The sequence below is a fragment of the Rhinatrema bivittatum genome, chromosome 6 (genome assembly GCF_901001135.1).
Source record: "Rhinatrema bivittatum chromosome 6, aRhiBiv1.1, whole genome shotgun sequence".
In the NCBI taxonomy this organism is placed as follows: Eukaryota; Metazoa; Chordata; class Amphibia; order Gymnophiona; family Rhinatrematidae; genus Rhinatrema; species Rhinatrema bivittatum.
The window spans coordinates 286,373,165-286,387,892 of record NC_042620.1 but is presented as its reverse complement, the minus strand read 5'-3'; the positions used below and the strand labels follow the sequence as shown (position 1 = coordinate 286,387,892).

Below are 14,728 nucleotides of genomic sequence, written 5' to 3'. Positions count from 1 at the left end.
CCTTCCAGATGGTCTATGGGAGGGTTCCCAAGCCTCCGCTACCATTATCTCTATAGGTCTCTTCTCCAGCGGCGCAACTGACGGCCAGCCAGCTCCGCCACCTCTGGCACACCACCCAGGAGAAACTTAGTAGGACCGCAGTACGCGGATCGGTCTCGACGGGCCGCTCCGGTCTTCTTACCCGGATCTAGAGTGTGGTTGAGCACCAAACACCTTCAATTGCGGACTCCCTCCATGAGGTTGGCGCCTCGCTATATTGGACCCTTCCCGGTGGCCGAATGTATTGGGGCAGTGTCCTATAGGCTACGACTGCCTTCAACCCTCAAGATCCATGATGTCTTTCATGTGTCTTTACTGAAGCCACTGGTTCTCTCCCGATTTCGGGCTCCTCCGCCAGAGCCCACGGATATCTCATCAGACCAGGTAGCGACATACACAGTGAAAGAAGTGTTGGATGTCCGTTGTCGCCGCCATCGGTGGGAATACCTTCTGTATTCCCACCGATGGCGGCGACAACGGACAGGATATGGCCCAGAAGAGAATTCCTGGGAACCCTCTTCCCATATCCTGGATAAGGACCTTCTTCGCCAGTTCCATTCCGGGCACCTGGACAAGCCGCGGCCTCCCGGGAGGGGGCGTAGGAGGGGGGGTACTGTTGCGGTCCTGGGTCGGCCCCGGGAGCGCCGCCTACCTCGCCGGGCGTCCGGGCCCGCTCTGACCTCCCCGGGCCTCCAGGGACCCTTGCCGCCGCTCCCCCGCCGCTGGCGCGCCTCGCCTGGGCCTGTACCTCCTTCAGCCGCCACGCTCCCGCTCCGGCGGAGCAGCCGGCGTCTTGCCGCGGCTGGCTCAGCCCCCTAGGCGCACGCGCGCGTCCCGGCTGCAAATTTAAAGGGCCAAGCGCGGGGGAACTTGGTTCCTCCCTCGGGTGACGTCAGAGGCTGCAGGGCTACTTAAGCCCTGCAGTTCCTGCTCTCAGGGCCTTGCAACGAGGTTCCCAGGTGTTCCTGTCTCCAGTTGCTGCGTTCCTGTGTCGTCTGATCTCCGCTTGGCTTTTGACCTTGGATTGGCTTCTGGTTTCCTCCGGCTCCTGACCCTGGACTGGCTTACGGCGACTCTCTGGCTTTCGACTCTGGACTGGCTTACGGTGACTCTCTGGCTTTCGACCCCGGTCTGGCGTACGGTGATCCCTTGGCTCCTGGCTCTGGACTGGCAAGCGACGATTCTCTGGCGCTCGACTTGGACTCCGTCTGACTCGGCCCCCGCGGGCCCTCCTAAGTCCCAGTGGCCGGGTTCCTACGGGCTCCTCCTGGGGGGACTCCGGCTTCCAGGGTGAATCTCCTAAGTCCCAGCGGCCGGACTCCTACGAGCTCCTCTCGGAGGAGGATCGGCTTCCAGGGCGAAGATCTTCACACCACCGCACCAGTTCCACCGTCCCCTTCTTCCTTGCCAAAGCCCTTGGTCGCATAGGGCTCTTCGTGGTACCTTCCGCCAGCCATCCTCGGGCCTGCATCCACCGCCTCCCGGTCGGAACCACTGCTGCGAACCCTGACTGCAGCTCTTCCATCGGTTCCAATCGGCCCAAGGGTCCACGAAGTCAACACAGAAAGCTATGCGTTGAAAGTGAAGTATCAGACTTTCTCCCCTGCCATTGAAGCAGAGAGCTATGCTGGCTATGCGTTGAAAGTGAAGTAACAGACTTTCTCCCCTGCCGTTGAAGCAGAGAGCTATGCTGGCTATGCGTTGAAAGTGAAGTATCAGACTTTCTCCCCTGCCGTTGAAGCAGAGAGCTATGCTGGCTATGCGTTGAAAGTGAAGTAACAGACTTTCTCCCCTGCCGTTGAAGCAGAGAGCTATGCGTTGAAAGTGATGTAACAGACTTTCTCCCCTGCCGTTGAAGCAGAGAGCTATGCTGGCTATGCGTTGAAAGTGAAGTATCAGACTTTCTCCCCTGCCGTTGAAGCAGAGAGCTATGCTGGATATGCATTGAAGTGAAGTGTCAGACTTTCTCCCCTGCCGTTGAAGCAGAGAGCTATGCTGCATATGCATTGAAAGTGAATTTCAGACTTTCTCCCCTGCCGTTGAAGCAGAGAGCTATGCTGGATATGCGTTGAAAGTGAAGTATCAGACTTTCTCCCCTGCCGTTGAAGCAGAGAGCTATGCTGGCTATGCGTTGGAAGTGAAGTATCAGACTTTCTCCCCTGCCGTTGAAGCAGAGAGCTATGCTAGATATGCATTGAAAGTAAAGTATCAGGCTTATTTGGTTTGGGGGTAGTAACCGCCATAACAAGCAAGCTGCAAATCCTTTTTTTCCCCCCACATTTCCTCTTACCGTTGAAGCTTAGAGCAATGTTGGAGTCGCATTAACTGTGTGTTTGTATATTGAATAAGGGTATTATCTCCAGGTAGTAGCCTTCATTCCCATGAGCCACCCCCTCTTCATTCACGTCCTCTAGACTTGATGGATCCACAGTGTTTATTATATGTGTGTGTTTCTGTTGAGAGTAGGGGAGTGAGGTCAGGTTTGTATCTGAGGGGAGGAAGAGAAGGAAAGAGTGTGATTAAATACCATAAGATAAGATAAAGAGAAACAGTGAAAAAGAAGAAAGAGGTAGCATGATGGAAACATTGAAGAATAAAGTATGAGAGAATAGCACAGGTAAGAAAATATAGAAATCCAAGGGGAGAAGAAACATGGAAATAAATACATATAAACAAGATAGAAAAATGAAAATAAGGTGGGATCAGCGAAAAGTACAAAGACACAAAAGATGAAGATAAGGAGAATAAAAGAGCAAGAAATATAAAGGTTTGAAAATATATTATTGAAAAATATTATGTGATTTTCAAAACTTACAATGCCATAGCAGATAAGCACAAAAACGTTTTGCAAAATCCCTGAGGAACCCAGAGTTTCCCCCTTCTCTAACAAACTAAATAAAACCTTTGCATATTTATTTGCTATTCTCATTCACCAGATTTGCAACTTCCTCGAAGCTGTCAAAAGACCGAGACAGAGTCTGTGCCCAGCACTTTGAATATTGTCTTTTAAGGGAATCAGTCGCTGTGAAACTGCTGCTAGTTACCCAGCATGACATGCAGCAGCGAGGCCTCAGTTTCCTAACTTACTGAGCATGCGGGAAAAGGCAGTAATGGTGGTAGTGGGAGAGTAGGGAGCCGCTGAGGATCAGAGTGGAGTGCCTGCCTACTTACTCAGAGCTGTTTTCTGTAGCCAAAGCTCTGAGTGCAGCTGTTCACTTCAGCAGCGCAACAGCTGGAGGGAGCAGACAGGACCAGGGACGAGGATTCTGCAAGGAGGTGGCACAGGTAATTGCTGGGGCATGACTGTATTAGTCTGATGTGTGTACAGAGCAAATTAGAGTGTAAACGATTACGTGGGTAAAGTTACAGGATGACTATGTATGGCTGGATTATAGTGTGGAGGTATACAAGGTAATGTTTGTGAGGAGAGGATCACACCGTAATGTCAGCGTATGTATTGCACGGTGGCAGCTGGTGAGATATTCAACTGGGTAGGCAATTTAAGTTTTTGTAGGAGGCTATTGGGAAGGGGGACTTTCTAGGAGCAATGAGACAGAAGGGTTGGAATGTACTGTTTCTGCATTGTTTGTATGAAAATTCAATAAGTTTCTTACTAAAAAAAAAACCAGCCACATGCTGGGCTAATATCTCTATTGGGTCAATATAATGAAACCCACACTAAAATTCAAGTTAAATGTTAGTGTGGGTTTTACTTAATGTGTGTTTTAAAAATAGGTTCCAACGGGATGCAGTAAGCTAATGGGATGTAAATCAAACAGGAGTTTAAAAAGTACAGTAAACGAAAAATGTGCACTAAAATTGAAGTTGACAAATCCGCACTAATGCAGAAAAGTGCTTTAAAACTGGAGTAAAGTGGTACATGCTTGAAGCTGGAAGGAGCGTGACCAAAATGTCCTTGCATGCGAGATTAGCATTGGGTATCCTGACTTGAGCACAATCTCGCATGCAAGAACATTTTTCCAAGTGAAATAAAAAGGTAAGCGCTCTCTAGAGTAGGTACCTAAAGCTAAACAGCATGCACTTTGGCCCTGTGCATCTCAAATTGCTGTAGTTGCCAGTTCCAGAGAGCTTACCCTTTGATTTAACTTGGCAAAATGACCTTGCTTGTGAGATTGGCACTGGGCATCCCGACATGGGCACAGCCTTGCATGCAAGTGCATTTTGTTCATACTTCTTCCAACTTCGCTTGCCTCCGTACTCCTGGATTTTCAGCTTAACTCTTTGGCCTGAGGTGGAGTAAAAGTTAACTCACGTTTCTGGTGGTCATGATATTCTATTGCTGTGCCCATGTGGCAGTGCCTTTCTACCAGACTTGGTGCAGCAACAGAATAACTTTGGCCACCAGAAATGTGAGTTTACTCCATCTCAGACCAAAGAAGGTGTAAGTTCTCTGGGGCGTGCACCTACAGCTGAACAACACGTAGGTACTCTTGGTAAGGCACCTTCAGTTGAATGGTATAGCACTTGGTGTTGTGCATCCTGACTTTGACTGTTCAGCTGTAAGTGCCCATCCCAGAAAGCTTAGAATGGAAATTGAAATCCTCCTGGGACTAAGGTATAGTACCACACTGGGCATAACAATAGACAACGTTTGTCACTAGAAATCTAAGTTTACTCCACCTCAGACCCAGGAGTAAATTTACAATCAGGTCGATACAGTAAAGTGTGCTCCGTCGGAGCGCACTGTCAGCCTGCTCTGGACGCGTGTTTTCCCTTACCCCTTATTCAGTAAGGGGAGGAAAACACGCGGCCCACCCGCGGCACCTAATAGCGCCCTCAACATGCAAATGCATGTTGATGGCCCTATTAGGTATGCGCGCGGGATCCAGTAAGTAAAATGTGCAGCCAAGCCGCACATTTTACTCTAAGAAATTTCTTCCGGCGCCAGGAAAGTTCACAGAAAAGCAGTAAAAACTGCTTTTCTGTGCACCCTCCGACTTAATATCATAGCGATATTAAGTCGGAGGTCCCCAAAAGTAAAAAAAAGTAAAAAAATAAAAATAAAAATTTGAATTCGGCCCGCGGCTGTCGGGCCGAAAACCGGACGCTCAATTTTGCCGGCGTCCGGTTTCCGAGCCTGTGGCTGTCAGCGGGCTCGAGAACTGACGCCGGCAAAATTGAGCGTCGGCTGTCAAACCCGCTGACAGCCGCCGCTCCAGGCCAAAAGGAGGCGCTAGGGACGCGCTAGTGTCCCTAGCGCCTCCTTTCCCTCGTTTGCACCGCGTCGCCTAATTTGCATGCTGGAGCATACTGGATAGCTCGCACCGGCGAAGGGCCGGTGCGTGCGCCGGGAGAGCGGGCGTTCGTCCGCTCTCCCGCGGTTTTACAGTATCAGGCTGAATGTGAGCGCTATGAGGCAGGCACCAGTCACAGGTTTTGTTTTCCTGAACGTCTGGGCAGCACACGCACATGTGCTAAAGTATGTACTATTCAGCTGTTTGTTCCTACCCAGACAGCCTATGCTTTGTTCATTTTGCTGTGAGTTCCTCAAAGAACTTATTCTTTTATTATATTTGCCAGGCCTTGAATGACAGAATGTGCCCATAGGTTGGGTTGCAAAGTACCAATCTTACATGCAATGATATTTGGGCAAGACATGGGAAGCATAAGCTCTCTGGGGTGGGCACCTTCAGCTGAACAGTATGCAGTTTGGTGCTGTGCATCTGACTTTGGTGCCTTGTTCAGCTTTAGGTGCCACTCCCCAAAGAAAGTTTATTCTTTGTTAAGCTTGTTGTAGTTGCCCAGCCTAGAGAGCTTATTTTACTTGCTTTCTCTGCCAAAAGAGCCTTGGATGTAATAATTTGTTTGCTTAATTAATTAATTAATTAGTTAGTTAGTTAGTTAGTTGGGTGTTGTATATACTGTCATTCCTTGTGAGAATCACTACATCTTAAAGGTGTAGTACAGGTTTAACACTCGACTCATGGGCATGCTACCTGCCAACCTTACCCTCCCCTTAAGCCACCCCCCCCTAAATCTAAGTAATCCCACCTTCCTAATCCCTTTTTATATGCTTTAATGAGTTTTTATGTTTATTTTATTATATATGTATTCTAAATCATGTAAACTGTTTTGATGAACTATTTGTTTCAAAAGCGGCATATAAACATTTTTAAATAAATAAATAAAACGCTTGCAGACAAAGGATGAGCTACAAAGGTAGGCATTCATACAGGTAAACATTCCAAATCTAAGGGGCGGATTTTAAAACCCCTGCGCGCACCAGCGCGCCTATTTTGCATAGGCCGCCGGCGCGCGCAGAGCCCCAGGACACGCGTAAGTCCCGGGGCTTCCTGTCGGGGGCGTGGCGTGGGCGTGGCGGGATGACACGGCATTTAGGGGGCGGGGCGTGGCATTTCAGGGGTGGCGGCGTGGGCGTGGTTTCGACCTGGGGGCGTTCCGGGGGCATGGCCGTGGCCTCCGGAACAGCCCTCGGGACCTGACCACGGAGCGGGGCAGCCGGCCGACGTGCACAAAGTTACACCTGCTGAAAGCAGGCGTAACTTTGCCGACAAAGGTAAGGGGGGTTTAGATAGGGCCGGGGGGGTGGGTTAGGTAGGGGAAGGGAGGGTGGGGGGAGGGCGAAGGAAAGTTCCCTCCGAGGCCGCTCCGAAATCGGAGCGGCCTCGGACTGAACAGGCAGCGCGCGCTGGGCTCGGCACGCACAGGTTGCACAAATGTGCACCCCCTTGCGCGTGCCGACCCCGGATTTTATAAGATACACGCAGCTACGCGCGTATCTTATAAAATCCAGCGTACTTTTGTTTGCGCCTGCTGCGCGAACAAAAGTACGCACTCGCGCAAGTATTTAAAATCTGCCCCTAAGGGTGTACTTCAAAGACAGACATATAAGATGCATTTGTAATCATTATAGTGGGGATGAGAGTATGGGGTAATGTGCAGGGGGATTTGGTTATACCAGTCAGAGAGTTCTTTGGAATGGGCACTTTCAGCTAGCTGAACAAAATGTAAGCTCCCTAGGTTTGGGCATCTACAGTTAAAACTGTATGCCAAAGTTGGATGCACGGTGCTAGTGTACTGTTCAACTGTAGGTGCTAAGAGCACCAGAAATTAAATTCCTGGGTCCAAGGTGGAGTAAACTCACATTTCTGGTGGCCAAAGTTATTCTGTTGCTGTGCCCCAGTGTGGTAGAAACAACTAGACATACCACATGGGCACAGCAATAGTATAACATGGCAACCAGAAACATGACTTAAGTTCTACTCCTGCTCTGACCCAGGAGTTAAATTTCCAACATTAAGAAAATGTGCTTTAAGTTGTCTGCCCTTTAATGCACCTCCCTTCATTGCTAGGGAATAGCTAATGCCTTCTTTTACATAGGATTTGCATGCTTCCACATTAATCTTAGAACTGGTTTTTACTCCTATTTTAGCACAAGTTTTTAGGAGTTAATACTCCTGTGGCATACCAGTTATCTTATGCCAGAAAAATGCATGCTAAAACAGGAGTAAAAACCTGCACGAACGTTAGCACCCCCATATTACATTGGTCCCTTGCCCTACATTTATTCAGCCTTGTGGAAAAAGAGATTCAGGCTATTAGTGGTTACCCTTTCTCCTGAACCGTGGGTCTTGATGTAATGAGTTGTGCAATAAAATTGTGCGCTAGGAGACCGGTGACGTCACCCACTAAGATGGCCGCCTAAGACCTCGGCTCCCCCCTCCTCCGCCGCTAATCTGCCTCCATCGCGGTATCATCAGGTCAAAGGCACCAGAATATCGCCGATCCACGGTCTCCAGTAGCTAAGGATGGCTACCCCCCGGAAAAAACCCGATCTCAACCGCTTCTCATTTGCGGCAGCAAGCACAGCAGCGGCGCTCGGGGACGGAGACAAAATGGCGTCGATCCCGGAGAGCGCTGCGGAGACGGAGCCTACAGAGGCACTATTAGACACGGAGATCCCTACCAGGTATGAGTTCCGGACCTGGTTCCAAGAGCTGAGGGGGGACATGGCCCGCTTTCGCCAAGAGCTAGGCGATATGATAGAGAGCACAAAAAGGGACGTCCGGGAGCTGGAGAGGCGCGCAGATGAAACTGAACATGGCCTGCAGGATGCGCAAACGGAGCTGGACTCCGTGCGGGAAGAGCTGGGGCAGCTTAGAGATTCACATGATGAGCTGCAATCCCACGTTGAGGATCTGGAGAACAGAACCAGGAGGGTGAACCTCCGCTTTAGAGGGGTGCCGGAAGGTGAGGACTTTCGGGACTGCTCACAAGTGGTGCAAGACATATGTGCATATTTGCTGGATCCGGAGGGGACTAAAGAGAAGTCACGGGAAGTGGTTCTAGAAAGGGCACACAGAGCCTTTGGCAACCCGCAGAATAAACAAACCAGGGATATAATAGCCTGCTTTCATAGTTTCCTGGTCAAGGAGACAGTGGCCCGTGCAGCGAGAGATATGGGCACCATAACCTGGAAAGGCTGTAAAATTGAGGTGTTTCAGGACCTGGCTATTTCGACTATCAGGAAACGGCGTGCATTCAGAGATGTTATCAGTATACTTCGCTCTCATAATATCAAGTATAGATGGCTCTTTCCATTCGGCCTCCACTTTACTGTTAATGGAGTTCCATCCCGTGTGCAGCAAGTCATGGAAGCGGAGGACATCCTGCGGGCAGCAGGTTTACCAGCATCAGATCCGGAGGGCCCTCGAGATGCCTCAGCAGCGAGTACCACTCGGAAAAGCGACAGGCCTAGATGGAAGCGAGTGGATAATGGTGGTAAACGCCTACGTCGCAGATCCGGGGGTCCATCGGGACTAGAAGAACCAGGCTGAGTCCACAGGAGACTGTGTTCAGGTTTTCTTTTCTTTTACCGGACTGACCAGCTTTTGATGGACTGAGATTCAGTAGGAGTCTTATCGTAAGCAGACCCCGTGGGCCACATTGGCTTTTCACGGAGTTTCATACCAAGTTTTGGGTGTTATTATTCCCGTTTTGAACCCATGTTTATTGTGAGGGGCGTTATGTTGTATGTGGTTACTAATGTAGAGGAGGGGGGACCATAATTCGGTCCTGAGGTGGCGTCAGGTCTCCAATGGAGGAGCTCCACTCGAGGCAGAGTGGCAAGAAGTTGGGAGGGGATGGGAGGGAGGGGGGGAAGGGGGTGGGTATAGGGAGTGGGAATGTGCTGGGGTTCGGCACATACACTCAGGGTGAGGGTCGGTTTACCACTAATCAGGAACCGGGCACGGTCCATGTCCTTGACATGCTTGTCTTGGGAGGCATAGCAATGCCCGACTACACCTAATTATGAGGCCCTTAAAATTGCTCTCTATTAATGTGAAGGGCCTAAACACTCATACCAAACGACAGATGTTTATGCGAGATATGGCCCATCATCAGGTGGATATTATCTTCTGCCAAGAAACACACCTTAGAAAACGACATGTTCGTTTATTGGCCACCAAAGGGTACCCACAAGTTTTCCACGCAGCAGCTACCCCCCAACATAAATACAATGGGGTAGGGATCTTGTTTGCAAGCTCGGTAGTGGCGGATATTGTATCTGAGATCCGGGATGTAGAGGGTCGCTATGTTATGGTAAAAGCCAAAATTAATGAGGAACTGTTTACCTTTTTAAATGTGTATGCTCCAAATGCTGAACAGTCTGGGTTCTTTACTAAACTCTCGACTGTCATTAGCGAGTGGACGGAAGGGCGTCTAGTAGTGGGGGGTGATTTTAACATCACAAGATACCCCTATCTTGACAATACTCACAGTGGTTGCGCTGGGGGGAAAATAGCACGAAAGTCCCTTAAACACCTCATTGAAGATCGGGGGCTTACGGACATTTGGAGATTGCGTAATCCCACGGCGAGGAACTATACGTTCTTCTCTCACCCACATAAGTCCTACTCTAGGATTGACTACTTTTTGATTGATAAGGATACAGTGGGGAAGGTATTGGAAGCGGAAGTGGGTAACATCACTTGGTCGGACCATGCCCCGGTTTGGCTTACGCTACAAACCAGAACTACTCCGGTGGGCACAAAGTTTTGGAGGTTAAATGATAGCCTATTAGATGACAAAGAGTTCGTGTCTCAGCTCAGACAGCGGATTATTGAATTCCTGGATATTAATGAGAATGGGGAAGTCACACCAGGGGTGGTCTGGGATAGTCTGAAGGCTTATGTACGGGGTCTCTGTATAGCGCGGGCAGCATTTGTAAAGAAGGAAAGGGACCGGGAGCGTCTTCTCCTTCTGGAGCGGGTGGCCAAACTAGAGCTGAGACGTAAGCGAACTTTAGATCCTGATACTTTACAGCCTTTAGTGGTAGCCCGGCAAGACTTGCAAGCTTTGGAAGGGGATAAGATAGCTTATCAGTTGTAATTGCTGAAACAGCACCACTTTGAATGGGGAAATAAGACTGGCCGTTCTCTGGCCAGGAAGCTCAAAGAAAAGGTAGCGCAGTCCCAAATTACTAAAATTCGGGGGGCCCAGGGCCATTTTGTATATTCCCAGACTGATATTGGACACTGTTTTAATCAATTTTATCAGAAACTGTATGACTCCGAGACTTTGTGTACACCGGAGGAGATTGCCCAGTATCTGCAGGCTGTACCACTGCCGGTGCTCTCCCAAGCACATAGGGATGTTCTCAATGCGGACCTGAGGGAAGGGGAGGTGTCGCTCATTATTAAAGATCTTAAACTGGGGAAAGCTCCTGGGTTAGATGGGTTTACAGGGAAATTCTATAAAGTTTTTTGTGTAGAGCTGATTCCGCCACTGGTGGCTATGTACAATGCTGTTCGGCTGGGGGGTACCTTTTCCAGGGAATCCAACACTGCGGGCATTACGGTTTTGGCAAAACCGGGAAGGGACCATACACTGTGGGGTCATACCGGCCAATATCCCTGATCAACATCGATCTGAAAATTCTGGCGAGGGCGCTGGCTCTACGATTAGGCAGAGTAGCTCCATGGCTGGTGGATAGGGATCAGTCTGGTTTCATTCCGGGCAGACTTGCCTCGGATAATGTGAGGAGGGTGGTAGAACTTATGTGGTGGGCCCAGACCAAAGACATCCCGGCGGTGCTGCTTACGGTGGATGCCGAAAAGGCGTTCGACCGCGTACACTGGCCATTTCTATTTCAAGTACTGCAAGTTATGGGCATTGGGGAATCTTTCCTCACATGGATCCAAAAGCTTTATGGCAGTCCGCATGCTAGGATAAAAATCAATGGGGCATATTCGGATCCATTCGAAGTCAAAAGGGGTACTCGTCAGGGCTGCCCGTTGTCCCCTCTGTTGTTTGCTCTTTCGTTAGAGCCCTTAGCAGAAAAAATCCGACGGCATTCGGACATACAAGGTGTACAGGTAGGGGATACGTCATACAAGATCTCGCTTTTCGCTGATGATCTTCTATTTACCCTTGCCAGCCCGGAGACATCTCTGAGTAGCCTATTAGAGGAACTTCGGGCGTTTGGACGGCTGTCTGGTTTTAAGATCAATGCTGATAAGTCAGAACTCTTGAATGTCTCAATGCCGGAGGAACGATTTGGACTCCTAAGGGAGGCGCTGCCCTTTCGTTGTGCTAGGGACTCTATAAAATATTTGGGGGTTAAATTAGGGCCCCACCTAGAGGAGCTTTATCGTCTCAATTATGGGCCTTTGTGGTCTCAGATTCAGCAAGATATGGACAGGTGGGACCGGACGGATCTATCCTGGTTTGGCAGGGTAGCCGCCCTCAAAATGAACATACTACCCAGACTCTGTTATGTATTCCAAACCTTACCTGTCTCGGTGCCGGAGGGGGCCATGAGGATTTGGCAAAGGAAGTTGTTCCGCTTTATTTGGAAGCATAAACCCCCGAGGGTCTCTCGCTCTATTTTATACAGGGACAAACAGTGTGGGGGCCTCAATGTTCCCAATTTAAGCTGGTATTACACGGCTATCATGCTTGGGGTGATTGTTACTTGGCATGACACTAGAGAAACTAAGTCGTGGGTGGCTATAGAGCAGGCAGTTTCTGGGGTGGTACCCTTGGCAAATAGGGTGTGGAGTAGGGGCAGTGGGACGGCTATCACCCATTCACTCACACCATTTACTCAGGCTGTTTTAAAGCTTTGGGGTAAATGGAAGACCCGGTTGGTAGGGTCCAAACGGATTTACCATCTCACTTCCCTTTTGTGGGACCCTGGTTTCTCCCCGGGCATGGATAGGGCCTTCTCGCAACGGTGGATGCGACTAGGCTTGACTAGGGCCGGTCAATTCTTTCGGGGATCCAGTGTGCTAGATATGGCAGAGCTACAGGATAAATATGGAGGGTCCCCTGGAGATTGGTATGCCTTACAGCAGATTATTCATTTCCTGCACTCGGTGGGGGCACCAGGGGAGTTATCCAAAGGTAGATCCCTTTTTGAGTCCTTTTGTGAACAACGTGGGCCCATGGGTAAACCGATCTCTAGGATCTATCTTCTCCTCAATAAGGGGGATAAAACTAAGGTCTCCTATCAGCTTCGCTGGGAATCTGATCTGGGGTACGACCTTCCGGACTCTGATTGGGATCAATGTCATATGATCACGGGGAGGAGCTCTATTTCCGCTAATATAAAGGAAAATGGGTATAAATTACTTTATCGCTGGTACATGACACCGGCCCGCCTACACCGAATGAATCCTCAGATAAGTGAGTTTTGCTGGAGGCGGTGTGGAGAAAGGGGTACATTTTACCACATGTGGTGGACTTGTCCCAAGATTCAGGCTTTTTGGGCTTTGATTACGGGGTATGCATCCGAGCTCCTTGGGTCTGCAGTGTCATTGGATCCCAGAGGCTGTCTCCTTAGCCTGGTTGACAGCTCGCTTAGTGAGAAGCACAAATTGCTTTTACTACAAATTTATATTGCTGCGCGCAGTGAAATTGCTTTCCGGTGGAAAAATGTTGAGGTTCCTACTATGCTGCAGATGTATCTGCGGTTGGCCAGGTTGTACCAGATGGGTCGTTTGACTGCGCTTAAACATGATCGCATCCATAAATTCCAGGATGTGTGGGCTCCGTATACAGTATGGTTAGGCAGACAATCCTGAAGTGGACCACCCCGATTGTGGAAATATGCTGGGTGGGGGGAGGGATGGGGAGGAGGGGTGGGGGGGAGGGTAAGGGGCGGGAGAAAACTGGAAATCATTGTGGATTATGTGTGTAAGTGGTTCGGTGGTTTGTGTTCAAAAATGACATGACACTGGTTGTTAAAAATTCGTTTCAATCCCCACGTTTAATACTGTTTCTTTTGCTATGTTGGATCAGGAACTGGTCCTCGGCGTAGGGGATAGTTATTTACATATAGTATGTTTGTGTATACTTGGATTCGACCCTGACTTCGTCATGTGTTGTAACCTATGTTTTTCATGCAAAAATAAAAACTTACAAAAAAAAAAATTGTGCGCTAAATTTTAACCAGCGTGGAACATGTTAAAGAAGCACACATTTTAACTCAGTTGAAAGAATTTACTGTGCACAAATCACATGTTTTATATACATAAAACTCTTCTGTGTGCATAAAATCTGACTTGTGCTTGTTTCTGCACATAAATCATTAGGCAGAGATGGAATAACAGAGCCTGGGAGAAGCAGTGAGAGGACAAGAGAGAAGTGCAGCTTCAACAACTGCATGGACCTGACTATGGTAGTGCCCCTGAGCCAGCAACAGCTGTCCAAGCCCTCAGACCTACAGGGGCAAGGTCAGCTCCTGGCTATCAGCAGAGCCCCTGCCCTGGGAGGGAGCAAAGTCCAGCCCCCAGCAATGCCATTGCCCTTCTCCTGTGAGCTGGACTACCTGTGTCGACCGCACATGATGCTGGTGTCCAGCCATTGGTGCCTGCTCTACAGCCGGGTGTACAGGGCCAGACTGCTATCATTTTAAAAATACTTATAAAGGAGATAGGGAGAGGAAGGTAAGATTTATACAACAAGTCACCTTTTTTTGCTCATAAATTCAGAGTGCTGGTCTTCGGCACTACAAACTTCTGGTCAGCCCCATAAATTAACGCTAGGGTTATAAACTTTACTCTGACCAGGAGTAAAATTTTCCAGCATAAACAGAACATGAGTTGAGACTCTGCATCTCTCTGCATAGGGGACTAATAGCTAATACCCTCTTTACTATTAAATTTACATTGGAGGGCGCTAACCCGTACACCCGTTATTTACATTTTTTGTGCACAAACATACTTGGTGCATTGGCAGATGAGTCTGTGCTTAAAAAATATGCACAGATATAAATGTGCACTCTGCTGAGCACACACAATTACATCAGCTTCTTCGTTTGTTAGGGTGATGACCGAGGCTCAATATGTGTAAGAATTCTAACAGGTACGTTTTAAAAGGGCTGCGCATGCGTCCATAAACGCACATATCGCACCGCGCGCAAAGATAACTATTTTATAAAGTATATACGTAGGTTTTTAAATACTCTTCGCGCATGTATGTCTGCAACCTTTACATGCATATCTTATGCGCACTGAGAAGGGAGAGGGACACTTTATAGGGCTCAGCCTGACACTCAGTATATGGACCATTGTAAGGGGGCCACTTTGATTTGGGGGTGGGGTGGTGTAACAGAAACATTCGGAGGTATTCATTGTAAAACTGACATCATTAAAGGAGTTGATTTGTACAATGCAGCTAGCAGAGACTGCAGTGTACAAAT

The 14,728-nt window shown here is 48.9% G+C and overlaps 1 protein-coding gene across 1 annotated transcript in view; it reads left to right on the top strand.

The window, feature by feature from the left end:
* Positions 1 to 14,728, top strand: part of LOC115094716 — a 134,763-nt gene that overhangs the window by 43,542 nt on the left and 76,493 nt on the right. Inside the window, exon 6 of the mRNA XM_029607971.1 lies at positions 3,171 to 3,324. Within this exon, the coding sequence (XP_029463831.1) occupies positions 3,171 to 3,324 (154 nt within the window). The remainder of the gene's footprint in view (positions 1 to 3,170; positions 3,325 to 14,728) is intronic.